Genomic DNA, 26,189 nt, shown 5'->3' with positions numbered 1-26,189 from the left:
CCACAAGTACACAGATGGACAAGCTAATGGACACACTAAGAAATACTTACGTATGCATGCACAATGAGTTATTGCAGATAGTCATAAACACACATACACGTCGCACACACACATACACACCTACACATTCACATGCACACATACCCAGTGCCCAACCACACAAATGACTCTGCCTATGCACTGTATATAACTGCCCCAACTGTCAAAGTGCTGATGACTACTTTCCATTGCAGCCTTTATTGCCACTTCGACTAGAGCTGGTTGAATTGTGTTTCCGTTGGACTTTTTCCCATTGCTAAGCAGTGCTATTAAATCAGGGGCGTTCAGCATTATTCACCAATCCAAATTAATGCATTAACCCTTTTTCTTCACGTATAGTTTTGTACTCTGCAGTCCCATACATATTCTGTGCTGATTTCATCATTTGGGTCATGTCACGTCACATGGACACTCTGCAGAACATTTACGTTACTCGTGCTGTTGTCATGTCGCCCTAGCTTTGAGTTCATCTTTTAAATGGGTGGCTTTTTAACAGTCTTTCATCAGGTCTGTAATAGGTCAAATTGCCAGCGCTGAACTTCTACACAATAAGTTGGTTTTCATTGCACTGTTAGGGAGGGATCTGTTTCATGGTCAGTGATCTTTGGCTTGAACACTCACATGAAGATCAAAGTTGATGCAAAAAATCTGTACAACAGAAAGAAAAATGCCTGGGAAAATCAGATTTTTAAGCATTGACCTAATTTAAAATTCATGAAATGTAACCGATAACGGCAATGTTTAGGGAACAGAAGTGATTAGTTGCGTCCTTAAACGTTGATTGTGTGTCCAAATATACTTACACCATTGTTCCAATAGAAAATTAGTTTGCAGCAATAATCTAGCAAAACAATACTGCTGAAATCTGCTCACATCCAAAATGAACTGGTTCCATGGTAAGTTTGGCTGCATAATGGTGGCTGTGTTTCATGGATCTACGTTTGTCCCTGAGGTTTGTCTGCAAGTGTTTCCTTCACTGTGGGTGAAAAGTATCTCAATCATAGCTGTGCTAGCTAGCTAGCCTTCATTAGAGGAGAACACTATGTTGTGGTAAAATCCCCCAGAGTCATGCATTATATCTACTTTCTAGCCTGGAGCAGGACTGAAGTTCTGCTGTACATACCCTACAAACTGCCAATCATTCTCCCCGTAAATACTTTCTCCTTCTAGTCTTCTATTTTAGCCCTTGGCAACGCAGACGCTTGTTAGCCGCGTGTGAGCAGTGTGGGTGCAATAATTTAATAAAATAGATTTCTACATTTATTTTGCAACGGGAGGTGTTTCTTTGTTCAGTGGACTAAGTCCTGGAGGTGTTTCTTTGTTCAGTGGACTAAGTCCTGGAGGTGTTTCTTTGTTCAGTGGACTCGGTAATGGAGGTGTTTCTTTGTTCAGTACATTAAATCCTGGAGGTGTTTCTTTGTTCAGTGGACTCAGTCCAGGAGGTGTTTCTTTGTTCAGTGGACTCAGTAATGGAGGTGTTTCTTTGTTCAGTGGACTAACTCCTGGAGGTATTTCTTTGTTCAGTGGACTAACTCCTGGAGGTATTTCTTTGTTCAGTGGACTAACTCCTGGAGGTGTTTCTTTGTTCAGTGGACTATGTCCTGGAGGTGTTTCTTTGTTCAGTGGACTAAGTACTGGAGGTGTTTCTTTGTTCAGTGGACTAAGTCCTGGAGGTGTTTCTTTGTTCAGTGGACTAAGTCCTGGAGGTGTTTCTTTGTTCAGTGGACTAAGTACTGGAGGTGTTTCTTTGTTCAGTGGACTAAGTACTGAAGGTGTCATATCAACAAAGGGGACAATTTGAGGGCAATATAGTTTACCTCTTCTGCCCCTCTGAGAGGCCAAAGTGAAGGAACATGGCGTTGTGGGGAGGTTGAGGAGAGCTGTTCATAAATGACGTGGCTGAGTGAAGCCTATACAGAGCTATGTCGAGCCAGAGCGATGGGGAGGGGGAGTGGTCTCAGCCATGCTGGGCTACAATAAAAGAGACCTCATATCTGAGGAGTCCAAACTGTCCAGTAGCACCACCGGTGGCTGCTGTTCCAGGGTTACTGGCACACCTCATAAAAGAAAGAAAATAAAGAAAATAAAGAAAACAAACAAAGAGCTTTTGATTCTGATTCCTTTGTTACCTTGCTAATTAGTGTGATTTTTATTTTTGCATTTCCAGTGAAGAGGCCCCTTGGTGTGAAAAAAAAAGAAAGAGAAAATGATCACCATGCTTTGCACCGTTTTTCTTTCCCTGACCCTGGCCAGCAGTGTGTACAGCGAGACCAACAGCCCTGCTTCTCCACCAGCCTACACAGCAGGTAAGATTCTGTGTGTGTGTGTGTGTGTGTGTGTGTGTGTGTGTGTGTGTGTGTGTGTGTGTGTGTGTGTGTGTGTGTGTGTGTGTGTGTGTGTGTGTGTGTGTGTGTGTGTGTGTGTGTGTGTGTGTGTGTGGGGGTGTGTGGGGGCAGGGGTGTGTATGTAGTGTCTGTACATGTGTGTGTGCTATGGGGCCTCAGTAAAGTGGTACCATAGACTTATAACAGCAGGGTAATTGTAGTGGTTGGTAATAGAAGCCTCTCTGGGCTGTCATACTCAGTCTGACTCACCATGCTGGCCACTGGCTGAGCATAAATCAGCCTGTCACTCACAAGGGCTCACTGTCCACACGTCACAATCTACTAGTTTTACACTGCATATTTGGACAAAACTTTATTTTCAGAATTTAAATGTGGACCAAACCCTCCTTTTTACTCTGAAAATTAGTCACTGTTTCCATTGTAGTTCAAAATATTATTATTAGTATACCTTTATTTCAACAAGGAACAAAGACTGAGGCCAAGGTCTCTTTTACAGCTGGGCCCTGCGTATACATGTTTACACATACAGTTTAGGTACAATGAATTTAAAAAACTCAACATTACAAACAAAAGATCACAGATAACACACAAAAAATACAGCAACAGATTACATTTACACTTAGGTTATTCTACTAACAGGTTATTCCCCTAACAGTTTATTCCCCTAACAGGTTATTCTACTAACAGCACAAGAACTTGCATTACCCGAAGCAGTTGCAAGCAATACAAAAATAAAAATGCTCCAATAAATGTTTAAAATGAGCAAGGGGGACAAGAGTCTCAAGTTTAAGTTTAGTCTGCAGGCTATTCCATAGGCAAGGAGCGTAACAGGAAAAGGCAGCCATACCCAACTCTGTGGAAACCGCACGGGCCTCAAGTGTAATCCATGCTTGAGACCTGATTTTAGGAATTATAATTATAATATTGATGAATGATGATAAATAAGAAGGTAGATTATTCAGAAGTGCTTTATAGCCAAACACGAGAGCATGTTGTTCTCGTCTCATGGACAGCGAAGTCCAACCCACATTATGATATTAAACACAGTGGTGAGTTCTGTAGCTAGCACCCGTAATAAACCTAAGTGCGCAATGATAAGTAGCATCCAGCGATTTAAGTGTTGATGCCGTAGCATGAGTGTAGATAATATCCCCATAATCCATAACAGACATAAAAGTAGCATGCACAATTTGTCTTCTATTTGTAGAGGACAAACATGTCCTGTTTCTATAGAGGAAGTCTAGCTTGATTTTGAGCCGTTACAAAGTTCGTCAATATGTATTTTAAAAATGGACTTATAGGTCAGAATTTGTCAAAATTGTGTTCTGATAAACTGCAGCTACGTGCTTTTTATGTCTACAATCAGACCACTTGTTCTTTTCTTTCCCACACTGCATTCCTATTAGGAGGGAGTGTGAACGGGGAAATTGGAACAGCACTTTTTCAGACTGCACCTGCTCCAGCTACATCCTTAAGTATTATTTGAAATAGCACATGTAGCTTAAATCAAATACTGTGGGATATCTTACTGCCAAATGCAATAGTCAAAATACCACTAGAAACACATTGGTCTAGCTCAAACCAGAGTCTCAATGGACAAGGTTAAGAGTAGTATGAAATGTAATTTCTTCAGTCTGTCAGGCTGACTCAGGGGATTTGAGCAGTAGCACGGCAGACAGAGAACCACGGCCAAGTAGGAAAAATGCACTTTCTCAGAATCTGTAGATGAGATGCTGTCCTGTCTGTGCAAAAGTTTGTTCTACTCATGTGGGCTGATGATGTCAGAAATGTGTGTGTGTGTGTGTGTGTGTGTGTGTGTGTGTGTGTGTGTGTGTGTGTGTGTGTGTGTGTGTGTGTGTGTGTAGCCCCATGATGTCATAACCTTGGCTCTGGCCGGCACCCAGTCCAAATCTATACAGTAGATCTTTATTCTAACACTATGGAAAAAAAGCCTTAATGTACACTTATGCCAGGGGCATTGCCTGCTCCACTGACTCACCCAGGCCTCTGGGTTAAGATTAAAAGCCACAGTAAAACATATAGAGCTGAACTCTAGCCAAATGACTCTCCCTTTCCCACTGAGGTAATGGTCTGTTAACTCTGGAGATTTTGGGGGGCTGGTGCTTAGACAGAACTGGGGATTGGACAGGGCTGGGGTTTGGATAGGGCTGGGGCTTGGACAGGGCTGGGGCTTGGACAGGGCTGGGGATTGGACAGACCTGAGGCTTGGACAGAGTTGGGGCTTGGACAGAGCTGGGGCTTGGACAGGACTGGGGATTGGACATGGCTGGGTTTTGGATAGGGCTGGGGCTGGGGCTTGGACAGGGCTGGGCCTTGGACAGGACTGGGATTTGGACTTAAGTAGGGTTTGGTTGGAACTGGGCCTGGGATGGGACTTATACAGGGTTGGGGGTGAGGTTGTGGCTTTGACATAGTTGGTGCCTGGGAAGGGGCTTGGGCTCGGGCTTGTTTGGGAGGGGGTTGGTGCTGTGTCAGGAGGAGGCTGTGATGCTGGTACAACAAGTGAAGTTTGATGTGAAAGTTTAAAGTAACTGTCCAGTTTTTCCACATTTCTATGAAATATGACCTATAATTAATTAAAATATGAGTGAAAATGTTTCCTTTCCCAAAAGTATAATGAACTATTTTAAAAAGCAGATTTTCTGTGTTGTAATGATATGGGTCGACCCCAACAACAGAATGGTGTGGACATATACTGGTCATTAAAAATATTATTGCGAGTAGACCGCTGATTGGCCATCTCAGCCAATGAGGCAGGAGACATCATTCTCTATGAGGAAATATCAAGCATTTTTTAAATGGTCTATTTGAGATACAAGTTTGAGCTGTTTTTTAATAAATGTTTTATTTATGCTTTGGCCACAAATACCAGTATAGGATGAGTCAACAACATTATTTGGGTATGAGTTAAGAGAACATTAACTTTGAAACGGGAGCTTTTCACTGAACAATTACTTTAAGGCAGGTCTGATTTATAAGGCGATGGCAACAGCCAAGAAGTCATGGTGACATCATAGTACCATTCCCAGAGTATGTGTGTGTTTAAAAGAGTTGAGGTGTGTATGTGTGTGCATAAGTTCGTACACACCTGTGTCCGTGTATATGAGAGTGAGTACACGTTTTTTGGGCACGTGCGGGGGTGTGTGTGTAGGCGTGTACCTTGGTCACAGCTGCCTGTTAACTAGATCTCCCTGTTGACTCAGGAGCATAGCTGCAGAGCTGCAGGATGTTGTAAAGGATAGCATGTCTAGCTGGTCGGGGTGGGTGTGGTTTTACACTGGATGACACACATGTAGTTACAGCTGTGTAACATACTCTCTGTATACATACTGTTGCTCCTTCAATGTCTCAGAGACCATAGTAAAACTAAGTTAATGAACACTAGGTTAGGATAACATTATGAAGTGCCTGTAGACTCTAAACATGTATGTCACATGGCAACATTGGACCATTATGATGTTACTGTCAATTTATTACTCTCTCAGATACAGCTGTTTTCAATCACTCAGTACTATAACATTTTACGGAGTGAGAGAGAATTGTATATGATCGTAAAATGGCAGTAGGTCATGGTTACCACGGTACTTTTTATTGTCATGCACATGTGGTCATTTACTTATTCTCTTTCCTCTTTTTCATTCAACCCCCACCCTCAAAACCCTTAGTTCTAAGGGCCCGGGGCTGGGTTTCTACTAAGCTAACATGTGGATGTTCATACCCAGATCATTGAACTATTTCATTTAACATTTTTGGACCCCTATAGGTACAAAAAATAAATGAGAAAAACCTATTTGATGAAGCATTGAATTTGGCCTTATTGCTGTTAGCCCTGTAGAAACACACTGAAGATGGAGCAGACGGAGAAGGACGACGTCTTACGAGTTCCAATATAGTGACATTTATCATGTTTATCTTAACTTTTTTTGTACAGTAAGTTCATACTATTACCACATATGACTGCGAAGCACTTCTGGACATCAGATTGCCAGTTACTAATCCTTGATTTCAACTTCAACAAGAGTCTTCTGTCATAGAGACTTGAAAGCTGCTATATTATATGTCTTACTGCTGAAAAGTGGCTATAGCTATGATGAAGCTATGCACGTAGTACTCAGTGGATTCTCCATCCAGTGGCAGGATCGGTCGGTGGATTTAGCGAAATCGAAAGGAGAATAAGTGTGTTTTTTAAAATAAATAACAACTGGTGTGCTACTTCCAGTGCAAAGGAAATCTCTAGCTTTGGCTCACCTGATACCATCCTACTGCAACAACCCTCACACGGCAGCCCCTCAGGGGTGTGTGCTTAGTCCCCTACTGTACTCCTTGTTCACCAACAACTGTGTGGTCGCACACGACTCCAACACCATCATCAAGTTTGCTGATAACGCAATGTTGATAGGCTTGATCATCGATGGCGATTATTCAGCCTACAGAGAGGAGGTCAGAGATTTAGCGGTGTGGTGCCAGGACAACAACGTCTCCCTCAACGTCAGTAAGACCAAAGAGCTGATCGTGGACTATATGAGAAAGTAGCCTCCCGAGTGGCGCAGAGGTCTAAGGCACTGCAGTGCTTGAGGCGTCACTACAGATCCTGGTTTGATCCCGGTCTGTGTCGCAGCTGGCCGTGACCGAGATGCCCATAAGGCGACGTACAATTGGCCCAGCGTCATCCGGGTCATGGGAAGGTTGGTGCCTCTTTAATTTGCTCTAAATCTCTCTACATCTGTCTCTTCCTCTATTTGAGAGATGAGAGAGGCCTGTAATTTTCATCATAGGTACAATACAACCATGACAGACAAAATGAGGGAAAAAATCCAGAAAATCACATTGTAGGATTTTTAATGAATTTATTTGCAAATTATGGTGGAAATAAGTATTTGGTCAATAACAAAAGTTTATCTCAATACTTTGTTATATATCCTTTGTTGGCAATGACAGAGGTCAAACGTTTTCTGTAAGTCTTCACAAGGTTTTCACACACTGTTGCTGGTATTTTGGCCCATTTCTCCATGCAGATCTCCTCTAGAGCAGTGATGTTTTGGACCCACTGGATTTGTAAATTATAAGTGAAAAAATCTGTGTGTAAACAATTGTTGGAAAAATTACTTGTGTTATGCACAAAGTAGATGTCCTAACCGACTTGCCAAAACTATAGTTTGTTAACAAGAAATTTGTGGAGTGAAATATGAGTTTTAATGACTACAACCTAAGTGTATGTAAACTTCCGACTTCAACTGTATCTACCTCAAGTACCTCATACCTCTTCACATTGATCTGTTTTTTGTACTCCTTGTATATAGCTCCATTCTTGTGTATTTTATTCCTCTTACTCAGCATGGAAAAGTTTGTAAGCAAGAATTTCACTATAAAGTTTACACCAGTTGTATTCGGTGCAAGTGATAAATACAATTTGATTGGAATAACAGATTCATACATGGAAAGAAAGATGGGTGTCATAGAGAAAAACAGAGAACACCATCATATTCGTGAGAGTCTCGTCTTTCCATCGAGGGGCCATATTAATTTGTACAATTCAGATGTTTTTTGGAGAAGACCAAAAGGTGCTGTAGCTCTGCCACCTCCCACAGACAGATTTTGATGGGGATTGTTTTATTATGCTATTTCGATTAGTAAATAAGTGGGGGGGAAATGGTTGGTAATGGTTTCATAAAATGTTTGTATATGTTACATTGACATTTTAGTCATTGAGCAGATGCTCTTATCAAAAGCGACTTAAAGGAGCAATAAGGGTTACGTGCTTTGCTCAAGGGCACGTTGACAGATTTTTCACCTAGTCGGCTCAGGGATTTGAACAAGCAACCTTTCCGTTACTTGCCCAACGCTCTTAACTGCTTAGCTACCTGCCACCCCAATTAGAGGGAACCCTTGACCCAAAACAAATAGCCCTGTGTAAATAAGCTAAGGCTTGATATACACTGAGTGTACAAAATATTAGGAACACCTTCCTGATATTGAGTTGCACCCGCTTTTCCCCTCAGAACAGCCTCAATTCGACGGGGCATGGACTCTACCAGGTGTCGAAGGTGTTCCACAGGGACGCTGGCGTCATGCACGCCTGGTGCTTTTGATGAGGAGCCATTGTGTCATTCTATAGCAGAAGTGGGATAAACTCTTTGGCGTGCGTTTGGTGGGTAATGAGGGGAGGGGTGAAGGAAAGAGTGGTTGGATTTAGGGCTATAGGGGAAGATTAAATGTGTAAGGCAGCCCCACTACTAATCATTAAATCAGTCTACAGGATAGCTTGCAACTGATAATGTATAGGTCATGCTAGTAAATCCAGCCACGCGTCGAGTATGTGTTCTGTGTGCATAGAAGAATTGGGTTGAGGTGGGAAACAGGGGTGGAGGAAGAGGGGTGGGGGTGGGGAGATGACTGAACCGGGAGGCAGTTAACCTGGAGCGCCTGGTAGTGATTCTTGCATCCATGTTGAAAAGTATTTTCCCGTTGAAGAGCCAGTGGAACCGTTTTCAAGTCATGGCTTTGGTATGGCTCAAGACGCCCGCGGTTGTACGACTCTCTGAGTGAGCCTCCGCCAGACAGATGTGGAACAGAACCCAAGAGAGATACAAAAGAGGAAGAAAAATAGAGGAAGAGACAGATGTAGAGAGATTTAGAGCAAATTAAAGAGGCACCAGGAGATAGGCACAGAAGGAGAGGGAGGAAGGGATACTGGCTAGGATGCCACTGGGGACACCAGTTAGTACTGACATAATTTGATCTATCACTCAAAAAGGGACTTAGTTTTTACCAAATGCTGCCGATTATTTCTCCAGACATATTCTGCTCAAAGGGAAGGGGATGTGAAAAGTCTGCTTTGCATCAAATCAATGTTTATTGGTTGTGTACACAGTTTGGCAGATGTTATAGCAGGTGCAGTGAAGTGCTTATGTTTCTAGCTGCAACAATGCAGCAATATCTAGCGATACAATAACAATACACATCTAATCCAAAAGTTAATCCAAAAAGAACAAGAAATGAAGACCTATCAGAACGAGGTTGGTGGAACATTAATGTTGGTGGCACCTTAATTGGGGAGAACTAAGTGGAATGGTAGCTAATACATCAAACACATGGTTTGCATGGTTTCCATCTGTCTGAAGTCATTCCATTTGCTCCATTCCAGCCATTATCATGAGCTGTCCTCCCCTCAGCATCCTCCACTACAGCAATATCAGAACAAGCAATGTCAGCAGAGGTGTGATACCCATAGGGGGCACAGGGGCATGTGCCAACAGATTTGTCCTGTTTAAAAATATATATACACCAAGTGTACAAAACATTAAGGACACCATGGCATAGATTACCCAGGTGAATCCAGGTGAAAGCTATGATCCCTTATTGATGTCACTTGTTAAATCCACTTCAATTAGTGTAGATAAAGGGGACGAGGCAGGTTAGAGGGATTTTTAAGCTTTGAGCCAGTCGAGACATTGTGTATGTGTGCCATTCAGAGGGTGAATGGGCAAGAAACAATATTTAAGTGCCATTGAACGAGGTATGGCAGTGGGTGCCAGGCACATCGGTTTGTGTAAAGAACTGCAACGCTGCTGGGTTTTTCACACTCAACAGTTTCCAGTGTGTATCAAAAATGGTCCACCACCCAAAGGACATCCAGACAACTTGACATAACTGTGGGAAGTATTGAAGTCAACATGGGCCAGCATCCCTGTGTAACGCTTTTGATACCTTGTAGTCCATGCCCGACAAATTGAGGCTGTTCTGAGGGCAAAAGAGGGGGTTCCTTGGCTGAGATGGGAGAACCTGCCATAAGAACAACAGTCTCTACAGCACTTCACCAATCTGGGCTTTAAGGGAGAGAGGCCAGAAGGAAGGCACTTTGGCCTGAATGAAAAGCACTATGTCTGGAGTAAACCAGACACATCTCATCACCCATCTAACACCATTAGTACCGTAGAGCATGGTGGTGGCAACATCATGATATGGGGATGCTTTTAAGGAGCAGGGACTGGGAGGCTGGTAAGGATAGAAGGAACAATTAATGGAGCCAAATACAGGCAAATCCTTGATGAGAACCTGCCTCAGAGTGCAAACTACCTGAGACTTGGGAAAATATTTATTTCCAACTGGACAATGACCCCAAGCATACAGCCAAAGCAACACTGGAAGGCTTCAGAACAAGAATGTGAAAGTCCTTGAGTGGCCCAGCCAAAGCTGACTTGAATCCCACTGAAAATCTCCCCCATCTAATTTAACAGAGCTTGAGAAAAGCTGCGAGGAATAATGGGAGGAAATCCCCAAATCCAGATGTACAAACCTGATACAGACATACCCAAGACGACTCAAAGCTGTAATCGCGGCCAAAGGTGCTTTGACAAAGTATTGACTCAGGGATGTAAATTAGATATTTCTGTATTTCCTTTTCAATACATTTGCAGACATGTTTTCACTTTGTCATTATGGGGTGTTCAGATGGTTAAGAAAAAATATATTTAATATATTTTGAATTCAGGCTGTAACACAAAAAAAAGTGGAAAAATCAAAATACATGACACAAGTAATTTTTCCAATAATTGTTTACAAACAGATTATTTTACTTACCCTGTATCACAATTTCAGAGGGTCAGATGTTTACATACACTTGACTGTTGACTGTGCCTTTAAACAGCTTGGAAAATTCCAGAAAATTATGTCATGTGTTTAGAAGCTTCCGATAGGCTAATTGACATAATTTGAGTCAATTGGAGGTGTACCTGTGGATGTATTTCAAGGCCTAACTTCAAACTCAGTGCCTCTTTGCTTGAAATCATGTGAAAATCAAAAAAAATCAGTCAAGGTCTAGTTCATCCTTGGGAGCAATTTCCAAACGCCTGAAGGTACCATGTTCATCTGTACAAACAATAATACGCAAGAATAAACACCATGGGACCACGCAGCTGTCATACCGCTCAGGAAGGAGACGAGTTCTGTCTCCTAGAGATGAACATACTTTGGTGCGAAAAGTGCAAACCAATCCCAGAACAGCAGCAAAGGACCTTGTGAAGATGCTGGAGGAAACCGGTACAAAAGTATCTATATCCTCAGTAAAACGAGTACTATATCAACATAGCCTGAAAGGCCACTCAGCAAGGAAGAAGCCACTGCTCCAAAACCGCCATAAAAAAGCCAGACTACAGTTTGCAACTGCACATGGTGATGAAAATCATAGTTTTTGAAGAAATGTGCTCTGGTCTGATGAAACAAAAATAGAACTGTAGAACTGAGGATTGCAAGCTGAAGAACACCCTCCCAACCGTGAAGCACGGGGGTGGCAGCATCATGTTGTGGGGGTTCTTTGCTGCAGGAGGGACTGGTGCACTTCACAAAATAGATGGCGTCATGAGAAAGGAAAAGTCAGGAAGTTAAAGCTTGGTCTCAAATGGGTCTTCCAAATGGACAATGACCCCAAGCATACTTCCAAAGATGTGGCAAAATGGCTTAAGGACAACAAAGTCAAGGTATTGGAGTGGCCATCACAAAGCCCTGACCTCAATCCCATAGAAAATTTGTGGGCAGAACTGATAAAGCGTGTGCGAGCAAGGAGGCCTAGCAACCTGACTCGGTTACACCAGCTCTGTCAGGAGGAATGGGCCAAAATTCATCCAACTTCTTGTGGGAAGCTTGTGGAAGGCTACCTGAAACATTTTACCCAAGTTAAACAATTTAAAGGCAATGATACCAAATACTGTTTGTGTGTATGTAAACTTCTGACCCACTGGGAATGTGATGAAAGAAGTAAAAGCTGAAATAAATAATTATCTCTACTATTATTCTGACATTTCACATTCTTAAAATAAAGTGTTGATCCTAACTGACCTAAGTCAGGGAAAGTTTATTAGGATTATAAGTCAGAAACTTTGAAAAACTGAGTTTAAATGTATTTGGCTAATGTATGTTAACTTCAGACTTCAACTCTATCTTTGGCTAGCGAGTGTATTTAAGAAGAGGCTGATGTGTGGTGACCATTGACTGCTCTGTCTGGCCCAGGGTGCTGTATTTCCTGGGAATCTTGCCAAGGCTTTATTGATTGGGGCTACACCAGTGGTGAGAGGGTCATGGACCAAGTGCATCCATCATGTCTTGGCATAGGCTTAGAGAGACGTGTGTAGGCAACCACTAGGTGGAATCCCCACAAAGCACCACTCTCATGAAGACTTAACAGAGGTCAGGGAGATTGTGGGAACTCACATGGAGTGACTAATTGCACCTACTTCTCTGAACTGAAGGGTAGCATGACTAATTGCACCTACCTATCTGAATTGAAGGGTGGCATGACTAATAGCACCTACCCTTCTGAACTGAAAGGTGGCGTGACTAATAGCACCTACCCCTCTGAACTGAAAGGTGGCGTGACTAATAGCACCTACCCCTCTGAACTGAAAGGTGGCGTGACTAATAGCACCTACCCCTCTGAACTGAAAGGTGGCGTGACTAATAGCACCTAACTCTCTGAACTGAAGGGTAGCCTTATTAGGAGGGAGGCCGGGAAGAAGGGAGGGAAGGAGGGAATAGTTGTCACCTTTTTCTGTAAACTGATGAATGGACGACTTTGGTTCCTGCCCTGGTGGGATGCCCAACATTTTTTTTACATAAGTCAACTGGGCCAGATGAAAGATAAACATTTAATCTCGGGGGTTAATGAGTGATAAACTAGCATTTGATAACTGCCAGAGCTGGCGGTGGTATACAGTTTGGTAACTGCCAGAGCTGGCGGTGGTATACAGTTTGATAACTGCCAGAGCTGGCGGTGGTATACAGTTTGATAACTGCCAGAGCTGGCGGTGGTATACAGTTTGATAACTGCCAGAGCTGGCGGTGGTATACAGTTTGATAACTGCCAGAGCTGGCGGTGGTATACAGTTTGATAACTGCCAGAGCTGGCGGTGGTATACAGTTTGATAACTGCCAGAGCTGGCGGTGGTATACAGTTTGGTAACTGCCAGAGCAGCTGGTGGTATACAGTTTGGTGAAAGCCAGAGCTGGTGGTGGTATACAGTTTGGTAACTGCCAGAGCTGATGATGGTATACAGTTTGGTGAAAGTCAGAGCAGCAGGTGGTATACAGTTTGGTGAAAGCCAGAGCAGCAGGTGGTATACAGTTTGGTGAAAGCCAGAGCAGCAGGTTGTATACAGTTTGGTAACTGCCAGAGCTGGTGGTGTTATACAGTTTGGTGAAAGCCAGAGCTGGTGGTGGTATACAGTTTGATAACTGCCAGAGCTGATGATGGTATACAGTTTAGTGAAAGTCAGAGCAGCAGGTGGTATACAGTTTGGTGAAAGCCAGAGCAGCAGGTGGTATACAGTTTGGTGAAAGCCAGAGCAGCAGGTTGTATACAGTTTGGTGAAAGCCAGAGCAGCAGGTGGTATACAGTTTGGTGAAAGCCAGAGCAGCAGGTGGTACACAGTTTGGTGAAAGCCAGAGCTGGCAGTGATATACAGTTTGATAACTGCCAGAGCTGGCAGTGGTATACAGTTTGGTGAAAGCCAGAGCTGATGGTGTTATACAGTTTGGTGAAAGCCAGAGCAGCAGGTGGTATACAGTTTGGTGAAAGCCAGAGCAGCAGGTGGTATACAGTTTGGTAAAAGCCAGAGCAGCAGGTGGTATACAGTTTGGTGAAAGCCAGAGCTGGTGTTGTTGTACAGTTTTCTGAAAGCCAGAGCAGCAGATGGTGTACAGTTTGGTGAAAGCCAGAGCAGCAGGTGTTATACAGTTTGGTGAAAGACAGAGCAGCAGGTGGTACACAGTTTGGTGAAAGCCAGAGCTGGCGGTGGTATACAGTTTGATAACTGCCAGAGCTGGCAGTGGTATACAGTTTGGTGAAAGCCAGAGCTGATGGTGTTATACAGTTTGGTGAAAGCCAGAGCAGCAGGTGGTATACAGTTTGGTGAAAGCCAGAGCAGCAGGTGGTATACAGTTTGGTGAAATCCAGAGCTGGCAGTGGTATACATTTTGGTGAAAGCCAGAGCAGCAGGTGGTATACAGTTTGGTAAAAGCCAGAGCAGCAGGTGGTATACAGTTTGGTGAAAGCCAGAGCTGGTGGTGGTATAGAGTTTGGTGAAAGCCAGAGCAGCAGGTGGTATATAGTTTGGTGAAAGCCAGAGCAGCAGGAGGTATACAGTTTGGTGAAAGCCAGAGCAGGTGGTGTTATACAGTTTGGTGAAAGCCAGAGCAGCAGGTGGTATACAGTTTGGTGAAAGCCAGAGCAGCAGGTTGTATACAGTTTGGTGAAAGCCAGAGCTGGTGTTGTTGTACAGTTTTCTGAAAGCCAGAGCAGCAGATGGTATACAGTTTGGTGAAAGCCAGAGCAGCAGGTGGTATACAGTTTGGTGAAAGCCAGAGCAGCAGGTGGTATACAGTTTGGTGAAAGCCAGAGCTGGTGGTGTTATACAGTTTGTTGAAAGGCAGAGCAGCAGGTGGTATACAGTTTGGTGAAAGTCAGAGCTGGTGGTGTTATACAGTTTGGTGAAAGCCAGAGCAGCAGGTGGTATACAGTTTGATGAAAGCCAGAGCTGGTGGTGTTAAACAGTTTGGTGAAAGCCAGAGCAGCAGGTGGTATACAGTTTGGTGAAAGCCAGAGCAGCAGGTGGTATACAGTTTGGTGAAAGCCAGAGCAGCAGGTGGTATACAGTCTGGTGAAAGCCAGAGCAGCAGGTGGTATACAGTCTGGTGAAAGCCAGAGCAGCAGGTGGTATACAGTTTGGTGAAAGCCAGAGCAGCAGGTGGTATACAGTTTGGTGAAAGCCAGAGCAGCAGGTGGTATTCAGTTTGGTGAAAGCCAGAGCTGGTGGTGTTATACAATTTGGTGAAAGCCAGAGCAGCAGGTGGTATACAGTTTAGTGAAAGCCAGAGCAGGCGGTGGTATACCGTTTGGTGAAAGCCAGAGCAGCAGCCCGTATACAGTTTGGTGAAAGCCAGAGCTGATGGTGTTATGCAGTTTGGTGAAAGCCAGAGCAGCAGGTGGTATACAGTTTGGTGAAAGCCAGAGTTGGTGGTGTTATACAGTTTGGCAAAAGCTAGAGCTGATGGTGGTATACAGTTTGGTGAAAGCCAGAGCAGCAGGTGGTATACAGTTTGGTGAAAGCCAGAGCAGCAGGTGGTATAGAGTTTGGTGAAAGCCAGAGCTGGTGGTGTTATACAGTTTAGTGAAAGCTAGACCTGATGGTGGTATACAGTTTGGTGAAAGCCAGAGCAGCAGGTGGTATACAGTTTGGTGAAAGCCAGAGCAGCAGGTGGAATACAGTTTGGTGAAAGCCAGAGCAGCAGGTGGTATACAGTTTGGTGAAAGCCAGTGGCTGGTGATTTGCTCCAGAGGCGGGAGACTGGCTGGTGCCCCAAAGTGGAATCTAATCAGGACTAGAGGCCCACTTTGATGATAGAGCTTACTGGATCCAACAGAAGTGTGTGTGTGTGTGTGTGTGTGTGTGTGTGTGTGTGTGTGTGTGTGTGTGTGTGTGTGTGTGTGTGTGTGTGTGTGTGTGTGTGTGTGTGTGTGTGTGTGTGTGTGTGTGTGTGTGTTTCTGTGCATATGTTTTATAACACACAGACACCATAAATTATTCAAATAATAAGCCTACAGTATATAGTCTGACCCAATTGTGTAACAAGCAATATGTTACCTACTGCAAGACCCAGATTGTGCTAAGGAATCTTTGGTGACAGTCAGTTTCACGCTGGTACAACCCTACCACAAGACACTGTACAGATAAGCTTATACAGAAAAGTCCATTTAAACTGCCCCCCATTCCCGTACTCAACCACTAGTGCCAGGAACATGGAAAATTGCTCTGCATATTATAGGAAGGGACAGTGCCATGCCACAATGGGAAAGAGGTTTTGAGACAAACAGTCTGAAGTTCCCATAGCTATATTAACATTGTTCAACTCCAAGCCACAGTCATTATGGGTTTTAAAAAGTGGTTTATAGGCAATGTAGAGAGGTGCATTTTTCAGAGATCCTTTAATACTTTTTTGCTTGCCAACCAACCACATGCAAAGCCACAATTCTTGTGGGCCATCTTTATTCTGGTACACTTGAATGTCCTCGAACGTCAATCATTAATACATATGCATAAACCCATTACTCTCTCAAAACATTACCAGACATGTCAGTCTGCTTTTTGGAAGCGGTCCTTTCTGAACTGACACCAGTAATTAATACATTGTTCAGTATTCTACCCTGTTGTCCTGATGCCTTATTGAATCCTAACACACTTTACATCTTCTCTTGTATTTCACAGAGACTGAACTAGGTGATCAGAACCGGGTGTTTGCCAGCCGTGGCTCCAACGTCACTCTACCATGCCGGCTCCACCGCCAGCATGGGATGTCCTTCGGCAGCGTGGGCATGAGAATCAAGTGGACCAAGCTGTCTGCAGACGAGTCTGTGGAGGAGGATGTGCTAGTGTCCATGGGATTCCACAAAAAGAGCTACGACAGCTTCCAGGGTCGCGTCCACCTGCAAGAAGCCGACGATGACGACGCCTCGCTGGTCCTTAGCGACGTGTCCCTAGATGACGTGGGAAAGTTCCGTTGTGAGGTCATTGATGGCATGGATGATGTCATCCATGAGGTTACCTTGGAGGTGCAAGGTAGTGTAAGCTACAGCGATGGTAAATCCTTCTCTCTTTACTTCTGCCTCCGGCTCTGCGATGGGCATCATGTCATCACATCATCCCACATTTCCTCATCACCCCCCACCATTTTATCTTGTCTTCTTTGTCTTTATGTTGTGGTTATACTTTACCCCATAAATAGAGAGGAGTTTTTCAAGACCAAGTAGCCTGACCTGCAAGGGAAAAAAGTATTTAGCATTTTAGCAGACACTTTTATCAAGAGTGACTTACAGGAGCAATTAGTGTTAAGTGCCTTGCGCAAGGGCACATCGGCATATATATTTTTTTACCTAGTCGGCTCTGGGATTTGAACCAGCGGCCTTTCGGTTACCGACCCAACGCTCTTAAGCCGCCCTAGTCCTACCCATGAACTACTGTCTGGTGGAAATGAATGGTTTAAAGACCAGAGCCAATAAATCTCTTTCACGGACTGGCTGTTCCCTTATTTTCAACACCTCACCACCACATTATTGATTTCTTTGCAGAGAGACAAAAGACGAAAGAGCTGACATCTTTTGTTCATTTATTCAGATCTTGTGCTGAATACATTCACGCAGTCTAACACTGCAGTAAACTAAAACACATTTTCCAACTGAACTAATACCACTCCACATCTATCCAGACATCCTCATTACTTATACCATTTGTATAATGATGAAATGAGTCCTGTTCTTCCTTTTAATATGTGGCACAAATACAACCACATGGCAAATTATCTATCGGTAAAAGTGAGTCAGCCTAAATGCATTCAATACTATTATATGGTCCTCGTTCCTATTTGGGCCAAGACCGCCAAGAACGCCTGAGCAGATTTGGGTCTTGGGTAAGAAAAGGGATCTTTAACAGAGAGAAGCTAGTTTGCTAGCCATAATGAAAACATGCTGGTACAACTAGCCATTGTTAACATTGGAACAAAATAGTCCAATAAAAAGTCTTAATGTTGGTTGTGATTTTTCTTCAAAGTACCGGTAATCAAATCAAAATGTTATTCTGTTTGCGGCTGTGCACATATGACAATCCAGCACTCGGGTACTTAGGCTACGATGGGATGCAGGGTTTTGTAACAGATGTAACTACAGATGCTGATATAGCAATGCCAGGATAATCTACTGTCTTACAGGGATGGTTCTTGCTTTATCGGCTCCTAATCATTTGTTAACCATTCCCAAAGGGTAAAGAGAGAAGTGGTTGATTTATCTTGGGATAAACAGGCAGTGGTCAAATGTCACCCTCTCTGTTAGCTACAGTAGCAGTTACACAAAGCAAAGATGGGGGTTAAATGCAGATGTCTTACTCAGGCCGTTTACGATTGAAAGAAATTAAGGGGTGGCTCTCCCTTAGGCATCGGGGTCTGGTCTACTTAGTTCATTGACTGTACATGAACCAGATAAAATGAGGGAGTGGAATGTTTCTCTTCCTCTTACATCTCTGACACAAAGAACATTAATGAAGGCTGAAGAAGTGATGCTGAGGTCAAATTCTGTGCTCTCCAAGAACATGTCAACAATCACTAAAGCCTGATGATAACCACCTTCCCCTCAGGATTTTCACATTTATAAGGGATTACATTTGGGTGGAGGCCGGACAAATAAAATATTTAACAGGACAATAGAGGAGTGGACCAGCAAAGTCTGAATCAAAGGAATTACTTCCATTACAAAACCATCACACTCAAGGTGCTGTTTTACAGCTGTTAATTACATAACTGAACCACCCAATGATTGACACCAGAAGTTCCATTTGTACTTTGTATTATAGTGCATTCGGGTTGTTTTGGCCTAACATACTTACATGCATACTTATATACATAGATCTTAATTTGAGCCAGTTTGCTACAGCAGGAAAATAATCCTGCAGCAACAGGAAATGTGAATTATTATGTGGATTATAATTAATAGACATTTTTGTAGGAGTTGACACATTTTTCGTAAGGGTATATCAAGTCTGAAATTTCAAAGAAGAAATTACAAACTTCAGAGGCCTTTTAAACCTCAAATACACTACACGTTTTAGATTTCCTGCATTGCAGGAAATATCTTAAGCCACAGGGAGATCAAATCAAGGTCATGCATCTGTAGCTTTGCAGTTGCAGCCTAATTAAAACATGAACAGCTTGTTTGGTAAAAGAGAAGAGATCACACCTAGCTTGCGTGAGATGAATCTCCCTTCCCTGCTGAGGGGCAGACAGCCACGTAGTTAGATAGTAAGCGAAGTCTGGAGATTCTCTGTCTCTCTGGAGACGGCTGCTCTTTTAACACTCACCAGGAGCCGAACGACCAAGAAGAGTAATGGCTTACACTCACTAACATATACTATCAGATCGTATGTCAGAAACCCCCATTCCCTCATGACTGGTCCGGTCTAGATCCAGGACCACACACATTCTTCATCCCACTGGATGTCTGGGTCTGTAAACCAACAGTAGGAGGAGTGTGTTAAACATAAATCCAAAATCCTTTGTTCCATACACTTCCTGAAACTGGAATTACAAACACGGTGCCACTGGTTTAAAAGGAATAATGGTCAGCTTTAGAATCATATTCCTCACCTCAGTATGTAATGATGTTTTATGTGTATTTGTATGTTTACGGTATATTTCTATCTACTGTATGTACAGTTGAAGTCGGAAGTTTATATACACTTAGGTTGGAGTCATTAAAACTCGTTTTTCAACCACTCCACAAATTTCTTGTTAACAAACTATAGTTTTGGCAAGTCGGTTAGGACATCTACTTTGTGCATGACATGAGTAATTGTTCCAGCAATTGTTTACAGACAGATTATTTCACTTATTTCACTGTATCACAATTCCAGTGGGTCAGAAGTTTACACACACTAAGATGACTGTGCCTTTAAACAGCTTGGAAAATTCAAGAAAATTATGTCATGGCTAGAAAATTATGGTAGGCTAATCAACTAAATTTGAGTCAATTGGAGGTGTACCTGTGGCTGTACTTCAAGGCCTACTTTCAAACTCAGTGCATCTTTGCTTGACATCATGGGAAAATCAAAAGAAATCCGCCAAGACCTCAGAAAAAAATTGGAGACCTCCACAAGTCTGGTTCATCCTTGGGAGCAATTTCCAAATGCCTGACGGTACAAATGAATCTGTACAAACAATAGTACGCAAGTATAAACACCATGGGACCTTCATACAGCCTTCATACAACTCAGGAAGGAGACGCGTTCTATCTCCTAGAGATGAACGTACTTTGTTGCGAAAATAGCGAATCAGTCCCAAAACAACAGCAAAGGACCTTGTGATGATGCTGGAGGAAACAGTACAAAAGTATCTGTATCCACAGTAAAATTAGTCCTATATCGACATAACCTGAAAGGCCGCCCGGCAAGGAAGAAGGCACTGCTTCAAAACCACCATAAAAAAAGCCAGACTACGGTTTGCAACTGGACATGGGGAAAAAGATTGTACTTTTTAGAGAAATTACCTCTGGTCTGATGAAAAAAAATTGAACTGTTTGGCCATAATATCGTTATGTTTGGAGGAAAAAGGGGGAGGATTGCAAGCTGAAGAACACCATCCTAATCATGAAGCATGGGGGTGGCAGCATCATGTTTTGGGGGTGCTTTGCTGCAGGAGGGACTGGTACACTTCACAAAATAGATGGCAAGGTAAATTATGTGGATATATTGAAGCAACATCTCAAGACATCAGTCAGGAAGTTAAAGCTTGGTCGCAAATGGGTCTTCCAAGTGGACAATGACCCCAAGCATACTTCCAAAGTTGTGACAAAATGGCTTAAGGACAACAAAGTTAAGGTATTAGAGTGGCCATCACAAAGCCCTGACCTCAATCCCATAGAAATTTGTGGGCAGAACTGAAAAAGAGTGTGCGAGCAAGGAGGCCTACAAACGTAACTCAGTTACACCAGCTCTGTCAGGAGGAATGGACCAAAATTCACCCAATTTATTGTGGGAAGCTTGTGGAAGGCTACCCGAAACGTTTTACCCAAGTTAAACCATTTAAAGGTAATGATACCAAATAGTAATTGAGTGTATGTAAACTTCTGACCCACTGGGAATGTGTAGAAAGAAATAAAAGCTGAAATAAATAATTCTCTCTACTATTATTCTGACATTTCACATTCGTAAAATAAGTTGTTGATCCTAACTGACCTAAAACAGGGATTTTTTACTGGGATTAAATGTCATGAATTGTAAAAAAATATTTTTTTAATCAATAATTATTTGAATATGTTGTTTAACCTGTTGTATACACGTGATAATGCCCTCGAAGCCAGTTGTTTGGAGGATATATTGGCACAGTTTGCCGGGCCCTCAACGAAACAACCCCCATGTCAATATATCCTCCAAACACCGGCTTCGAGAGCATTTTCATTTAACCCCAGCTCCTTTCTCATTCCCAGGTGTGGTGTTCCCTTACTCCCCACGGCTGGGCCGGTACAACCTCAACTTCCACGATGCCGAGCAGGCTTGCTTGGACCAGGACTCTGTGGTGGCCTCCTTCGACCAGCTCTACGAGGCCTGGAGGAGTGGCATGGACTGGTGCAATGCCGGCTGGCTGAACGACGGGTCCGTGCAGTACCCCGTCACCAAACCTAGAGGGCCCTGTGGAGGTGCCAACGCCAGGGCGGGCCTGAGGAACTACGGCCAGCGTGAAAAGTCCAAGAGCCACTATGATGTCTTCTGCTTCACCTCTGGCCTCAACGGTGAGTTGGTGTTTCCTTTGTGTGGTTGTTTTCCTGTTAATCATTAAAAATGCAGTGTGTTATGTATCATTGAGACACAATTATTCAAGTAGCAGAAATAGATGGACATACATTGCAGTAGGACAGAGTTCATCAACATAGCTAATAGACCTTTTTGTAAAGTGAGGCAGAATACCCCCAACCCAAATCCTCTTTTGGCCGACCTCAGGTCGTCTCTACTGGCTGGTGCAACCCGACAAGCTGACGTTCACAGAGGCTGTTCAAGCGTGCCAGGATGACGGGGCTGAGATCGCCAATGTGGCCCAGATGTACGCTGCCTGGAAGCTGAACGGTTATGACCGCTGCGACTCTGGCTGGCTGGCTGACGGCAGCGTCCGCTACCCCATCTCCAGACCCCGCAGGAACTGCAGCCCAACAGAGGCGGCCGTGCGCTTTGTGGGATTCCCTGACAAGAAGCAAAAGCTCTTTGGTGTCTACTGCTTCAAGGGCCAGCAGTGAAGAGGCAATGCCAGGACTTAGCCCTGTGCACAAAACCAACTTAACCACCAAAGAAAAATAATGACAACAACACCAATAACACCAATACATGTCGGGAATTAATTCGCATGAACTAGCATGAGCTCATTACCTTACCAAAACTGTGCTCATTTTTTTTATTCTTACAAACTATGAATATTGTAAAAACTAATTTTCATACTGCAATGACCTAAATATATTTTGTAAGCTGAAACAAGAGTTATTCCTCGTCATGTAATAACACAGCACCATGGTTGAAATTGTGACAGAGACAAGGCCTGGATGAGTTACATCATCCTCGTTTGTTTTGTCCTCCACAAATTGAGTGTGTGAAGAAATAATGATTGGAGCGTTTATGCTCTATTTGGCCAGGGAATGCTTTTGAAGTTTCAAAAAATGAAAAAAATTGTCTGTGACAAAATGCATCAGGTCTAACTAACATGCATATCAAGCAATTTATGGACTCAATTTCATGAACATAATAACCACAGTTTGACTATGGAAGTTCTGTTTTCAGTAACACTTGCACAGTAATGTTACCACAAACTACGACAGACAAAAAACAAAAACGACAACAACAACAAAATCACATTTTAATCCCCATCTCAAGTGAATCTTCATCTAACATTTGACAAAGGAGATTCAAGTCAGCAAGCTAACTTTCCTGTATGTCCTGAAACGGTGAACCACACCCATAGAAAAAATGGTTCCAAAAGGGTTCTTTGGCTGTTCCCATAGGAGAACCCTTTTTGGTTCCAGGTAGAACCATTTTTAGTTCTAGGTAGAACTATTTTGTGTTCAATGTAGAACTCTATGGGGAAAGGGTTCTACGTGGAACCCAACAGGGTTCTACCTGGAAACTAAAATGGATCTTCAAAGTATTCTCCTATGGGACAGCTGAAGAACCATTTTAGGTTCTAGATAGCACCTTTTTTTCTAAGAGTGTATTGTTCCAAAGTTTAAAAAAGTTTCAGAATAGTTTGTCTGCTAACTCAGAGACCCTTGTCCCTTCTCTTTGCAAGTGTTACTTTAATAATGCATGTCTCTCCTCAACATCTAAATACTTCCCCCTCTTACTAAGAATCCTCCAGGGTGCTTTTCAACTTTATGAATTGTGATCCGATCTTTTAACATTTCTGTTTAAAGCATAGCATGAATGTATGTGTCCCGGACTGTCACTCCTCTTCATAGATAGTTTAGATCAATAGATAATCATAAGTCATACTGAGCAATTATTGTAACTAATATAACCCGGTTTGTTATTCTTTACAAAGTGTTTGTATTGCCTTTTTCTAATGTTCTTTTTATGTCACTATGTGTGGCTTATTGCTTTGTCAAATTGTTTTTAATCATTTTTTTTGTAACTCTTTTGAGAGAATCTTAATATGTACTCCCCACACTTGCCCCTCACCCAAACCTTACTTAGTGTACAGTATTATATTGGACAAAATTCTCAGATTGAAATCGCAACAATTCCTAGGTATAATTTCAGCTAAATTTCAGTGAAGGAAAAATCTCAACGTACTATAGTGTTGATTGTACGGCATCACATAAGAGGCATCCACTTTGAGAGTTTCCAATTGGAATTTTTTTTTAAAACAATGTTGAACAGTTTTTGTCTTCAAATCAATGAAACGCAGGGTCTGACTATAATCCTGACTCGAAGAAGTTGGTCCAGTCCAGACTCGAAGAGCAAAAAAATCACAAAGTATTTGCTACCAATTTTAACTCAGACTTGAGATTAGCCTCTTCTGAGGTTAATTCTGGAATGATAATATCCAAGGGCAGTAACCAGATTAATTGCATATGCAGTGCATATAAAGTGGTAAATAAAGAGAGTGATTAGAAATACCACCTGACTTCTATGTCTCCATATTATGTTAAATGTTTTAGTGTTCCCTCAGCATTACAACACTAAAATGGACCCATTGGATAAGCAGGAGGTTGACAACTGAGATGTGTGTTGACTATAGCCATAACCACTAGCCTAGTAGAGACAATATTGGTCAGTAAAACTGAATATACAAATGAAGGAGGTGATCTTTATTTTATTTTTGTGTTGCATTTAGGTTTACCTTTCTCTCACTCTCCTAGATGCATTGACACAGTAGCATGTGGTTATTTGATTGAACCTGGTTTACTAACTGCAGTCACATAAAAAAGAAACAGATTTTTCTAAAGCATGATACACATAATTGGCGTTTTTCACATTTGTGTTACCTTTTTATTCACACATCCCTTGGTGGAGGTGTTTTTTGTTTTCTAATGCCATTTAGCATTTTGAACATAAGACAAAACTGAAAATAAAGACTTGGTGATAAACTTTTGACACTGACTTATTCCCGTCCATTTAATGGTAGTTCTGTGTATTTCTGTTGTTGGATCTGGACCAACATACATGGATTATGTTTCTACATTCTATAAATGCCGAGGTTGACATTGGTGCAGTAGAAAGCTGCTGGAAGGAGCAAAGGAGTTGGCAAATGAAGGGCACTCTCCTGTCTCCATGTTCTGTGTACAATGGTGTTTTATATTGAAAGTAAATTGCCTGCATAAGGCTTTAATATTGCATGTGTATCAAACACTAGGGGTCCCCTCAGAGGTGCCCCTCAGGCTGCATGCTTAGTCCCTTCCTGTATTCACGCATTCATGTGTGTGTGTGCGTCAGGACTAAATCCTCTCCATGTTTCATGCTTGTTACTGATATCCAGATTATGTTACATGGCTGAGGAAATGCCAAAGTAATGAATAAACGATGGACATGGAGCATTAGACTGAAACAGACCCTGAGACTATCAGGATAATCCAGCGCACATTTCATTTTCAAAATGTTTCTCTTTTTTTCTAAAGAGGGAAGAAAGACTCCGATATCCCAGAGAAACCAGCCGAGAGAGTGTTCTTTTCCTGAGCTTATTAACGGGATGTCTGTTTCATGAGGAAGATTGAAGGGTCTCTCTCCGTGGGACATCCAGCCAGAGGCCTGTAATGCTAATGACAGCTAGAGCAGCAATGTTCACAATAAGAACTGTACACAAACCTCAATCAATACGAAGATTGCATTCATCTACCCACTGTTATAGTTTGTAATAATGGTGAATTGGTAATGGTGTTTCACACCATTGCATCATCGTAGATCAGGGCTCCCCAACTGGAGGTCTGTGGATGTTTTTATTTGGACCTCCAAGTTTTCTGAGGATTGATTTGTTTTTTTAGGACTATTTTTTACATTATTTTTTAGATGGTTTTATTTTTTATTGTTGGACATAAAATACTGTACAAACACCAGGAAATCACGTTTGGAATTATTATATTGTGGGCAAATGTTTGAGCTTCTTGTGGTCAGTTTGGTCAGGAGCAAAGGAGTTGGCAAATGAAGGGCACTCTCCTGTCTCCATGTTCTGTGTACAATGGTGTTTTATATTGAAAGTAAATTACCTGCATAAGGCTTTAATATTGCATGTGTATCAAACACTAGGATATAAATGTAGGAATTGATCTAAAAAAAGGCTCCACTTACACTGCAAAGGCCCATTCAGAAACCAGTTACAAATCAATATTTTGTGATATGAAAATGTGCAACCTTGGTATAGATTTAATAATAGCCTATAAAGTGTGGAGGTGGTTTGTGTGAGCTATAAGACACTCAAGACCAGGCCTACAGGTAACCTGTCTAAATTACTATCGGCCCGTAGCACTCACGTCTGTAGCCATGAAATGCTTTGAAAGGCTGATCATGGCTCACATAAGCACCATCATCCCAGACACCCTGGACCCACTCCAATTCGCACACCGCCCCGACAGATCAACAGATAACGCAATCTCTATTGCACTCCACACTGCCCTTTCTGGACAAAAGGAACACCTACATGAGAATGCTGTTCATTGGCTACAGCTCAGTATTCAACAATATAGTGCCCTCCAAGCTCATCACTAAGCTAAGGACCCTTGGA

At 42.6% G+C, this 26,189-nt stretch overlaps 1 protein-coding gene across 2 annotated transcripts; it reads left to right on the top strand.

Moving 5' to 3' along the window:
- Positions 1-2,055: 2,055 nt before the first annotated feature.
- On the top strand, positions 2,056-24,568 carry LOC112247227 (hyaluronan and proteoglycan link protein 1). 2 transcript variants are annotated; one of them, XM_042320360.1, is made up of 4 exons: positions 2,056-2,345; positions 16,661-17,011; positions 21,421-21,723; positions 21,932-24,568. In XM_042320360.1, the coding sequence occupies exons 1-4, from the start codon at positions 2,246-2,248 to the stop codon at positions 22,219-22,221; spliced, it is 1,044 nt and encodes a 347-aa protein (XP_042176294.1). In that variant the 5' UTR covers positions 2,056-2,245; the 3' UTR covers positions 22,222-24,568. The 2 variants fall into 2 exon arrangements, with proteins under 2 accessions (XP_042176294.1, XP_024271716.2); XM_024415948.2 differs by having other exon boundaries at positions 16,661-17,032.
- The last annotated feature ends 1,621 nt before the right edge of the window (positions 24,569-26,189 follow it).

This window comes from Oncorhynchus tshawytscha, linkage group LG04 (assembly GCF_018296145.1).
Source record: "Oncorhynchus tshawytscha isolate Ot180627B linkage group LG04, Otsh_v2.0, whole genome shotgun sequence".
NCBI classification, from domain to species: domain Eukaryota; kingdom Metazoa; phylum Chordata; class Actinopteri; order Salmoniformes; family Salmonidae; genus Oncorhynchus; species Oncorhynchus tshawytscha.
This window is presented reverse-complemented; position numbering and strand designations above follow the sequence as displayed.

Bases quoted from the DNA above. Each gene is read 5' to 3' on its own strand.
- LOC112247227 (XM_024415948.2), top strand. From the start codon at position 2,246: ATGATCACCATGCTTTGCACCGTTTTTCTTTCCCTGACCCTGGCCAGC. The intron at 17,033-21,420 runs GTAAATCCTTCT...TCTCATTCCCAG, and splicing joins TAGTGTAAGCTACAGCGATG to GTGTGGTGTTCCCTTACTCC. The intron at 21,724-21,931 runs GTGAGTTGGTGT...GGCCGACCTCAG, and splicing joins CTTCACCTCTGGCCTCAACG to GTCGTCTCTACTGGCTGGTG.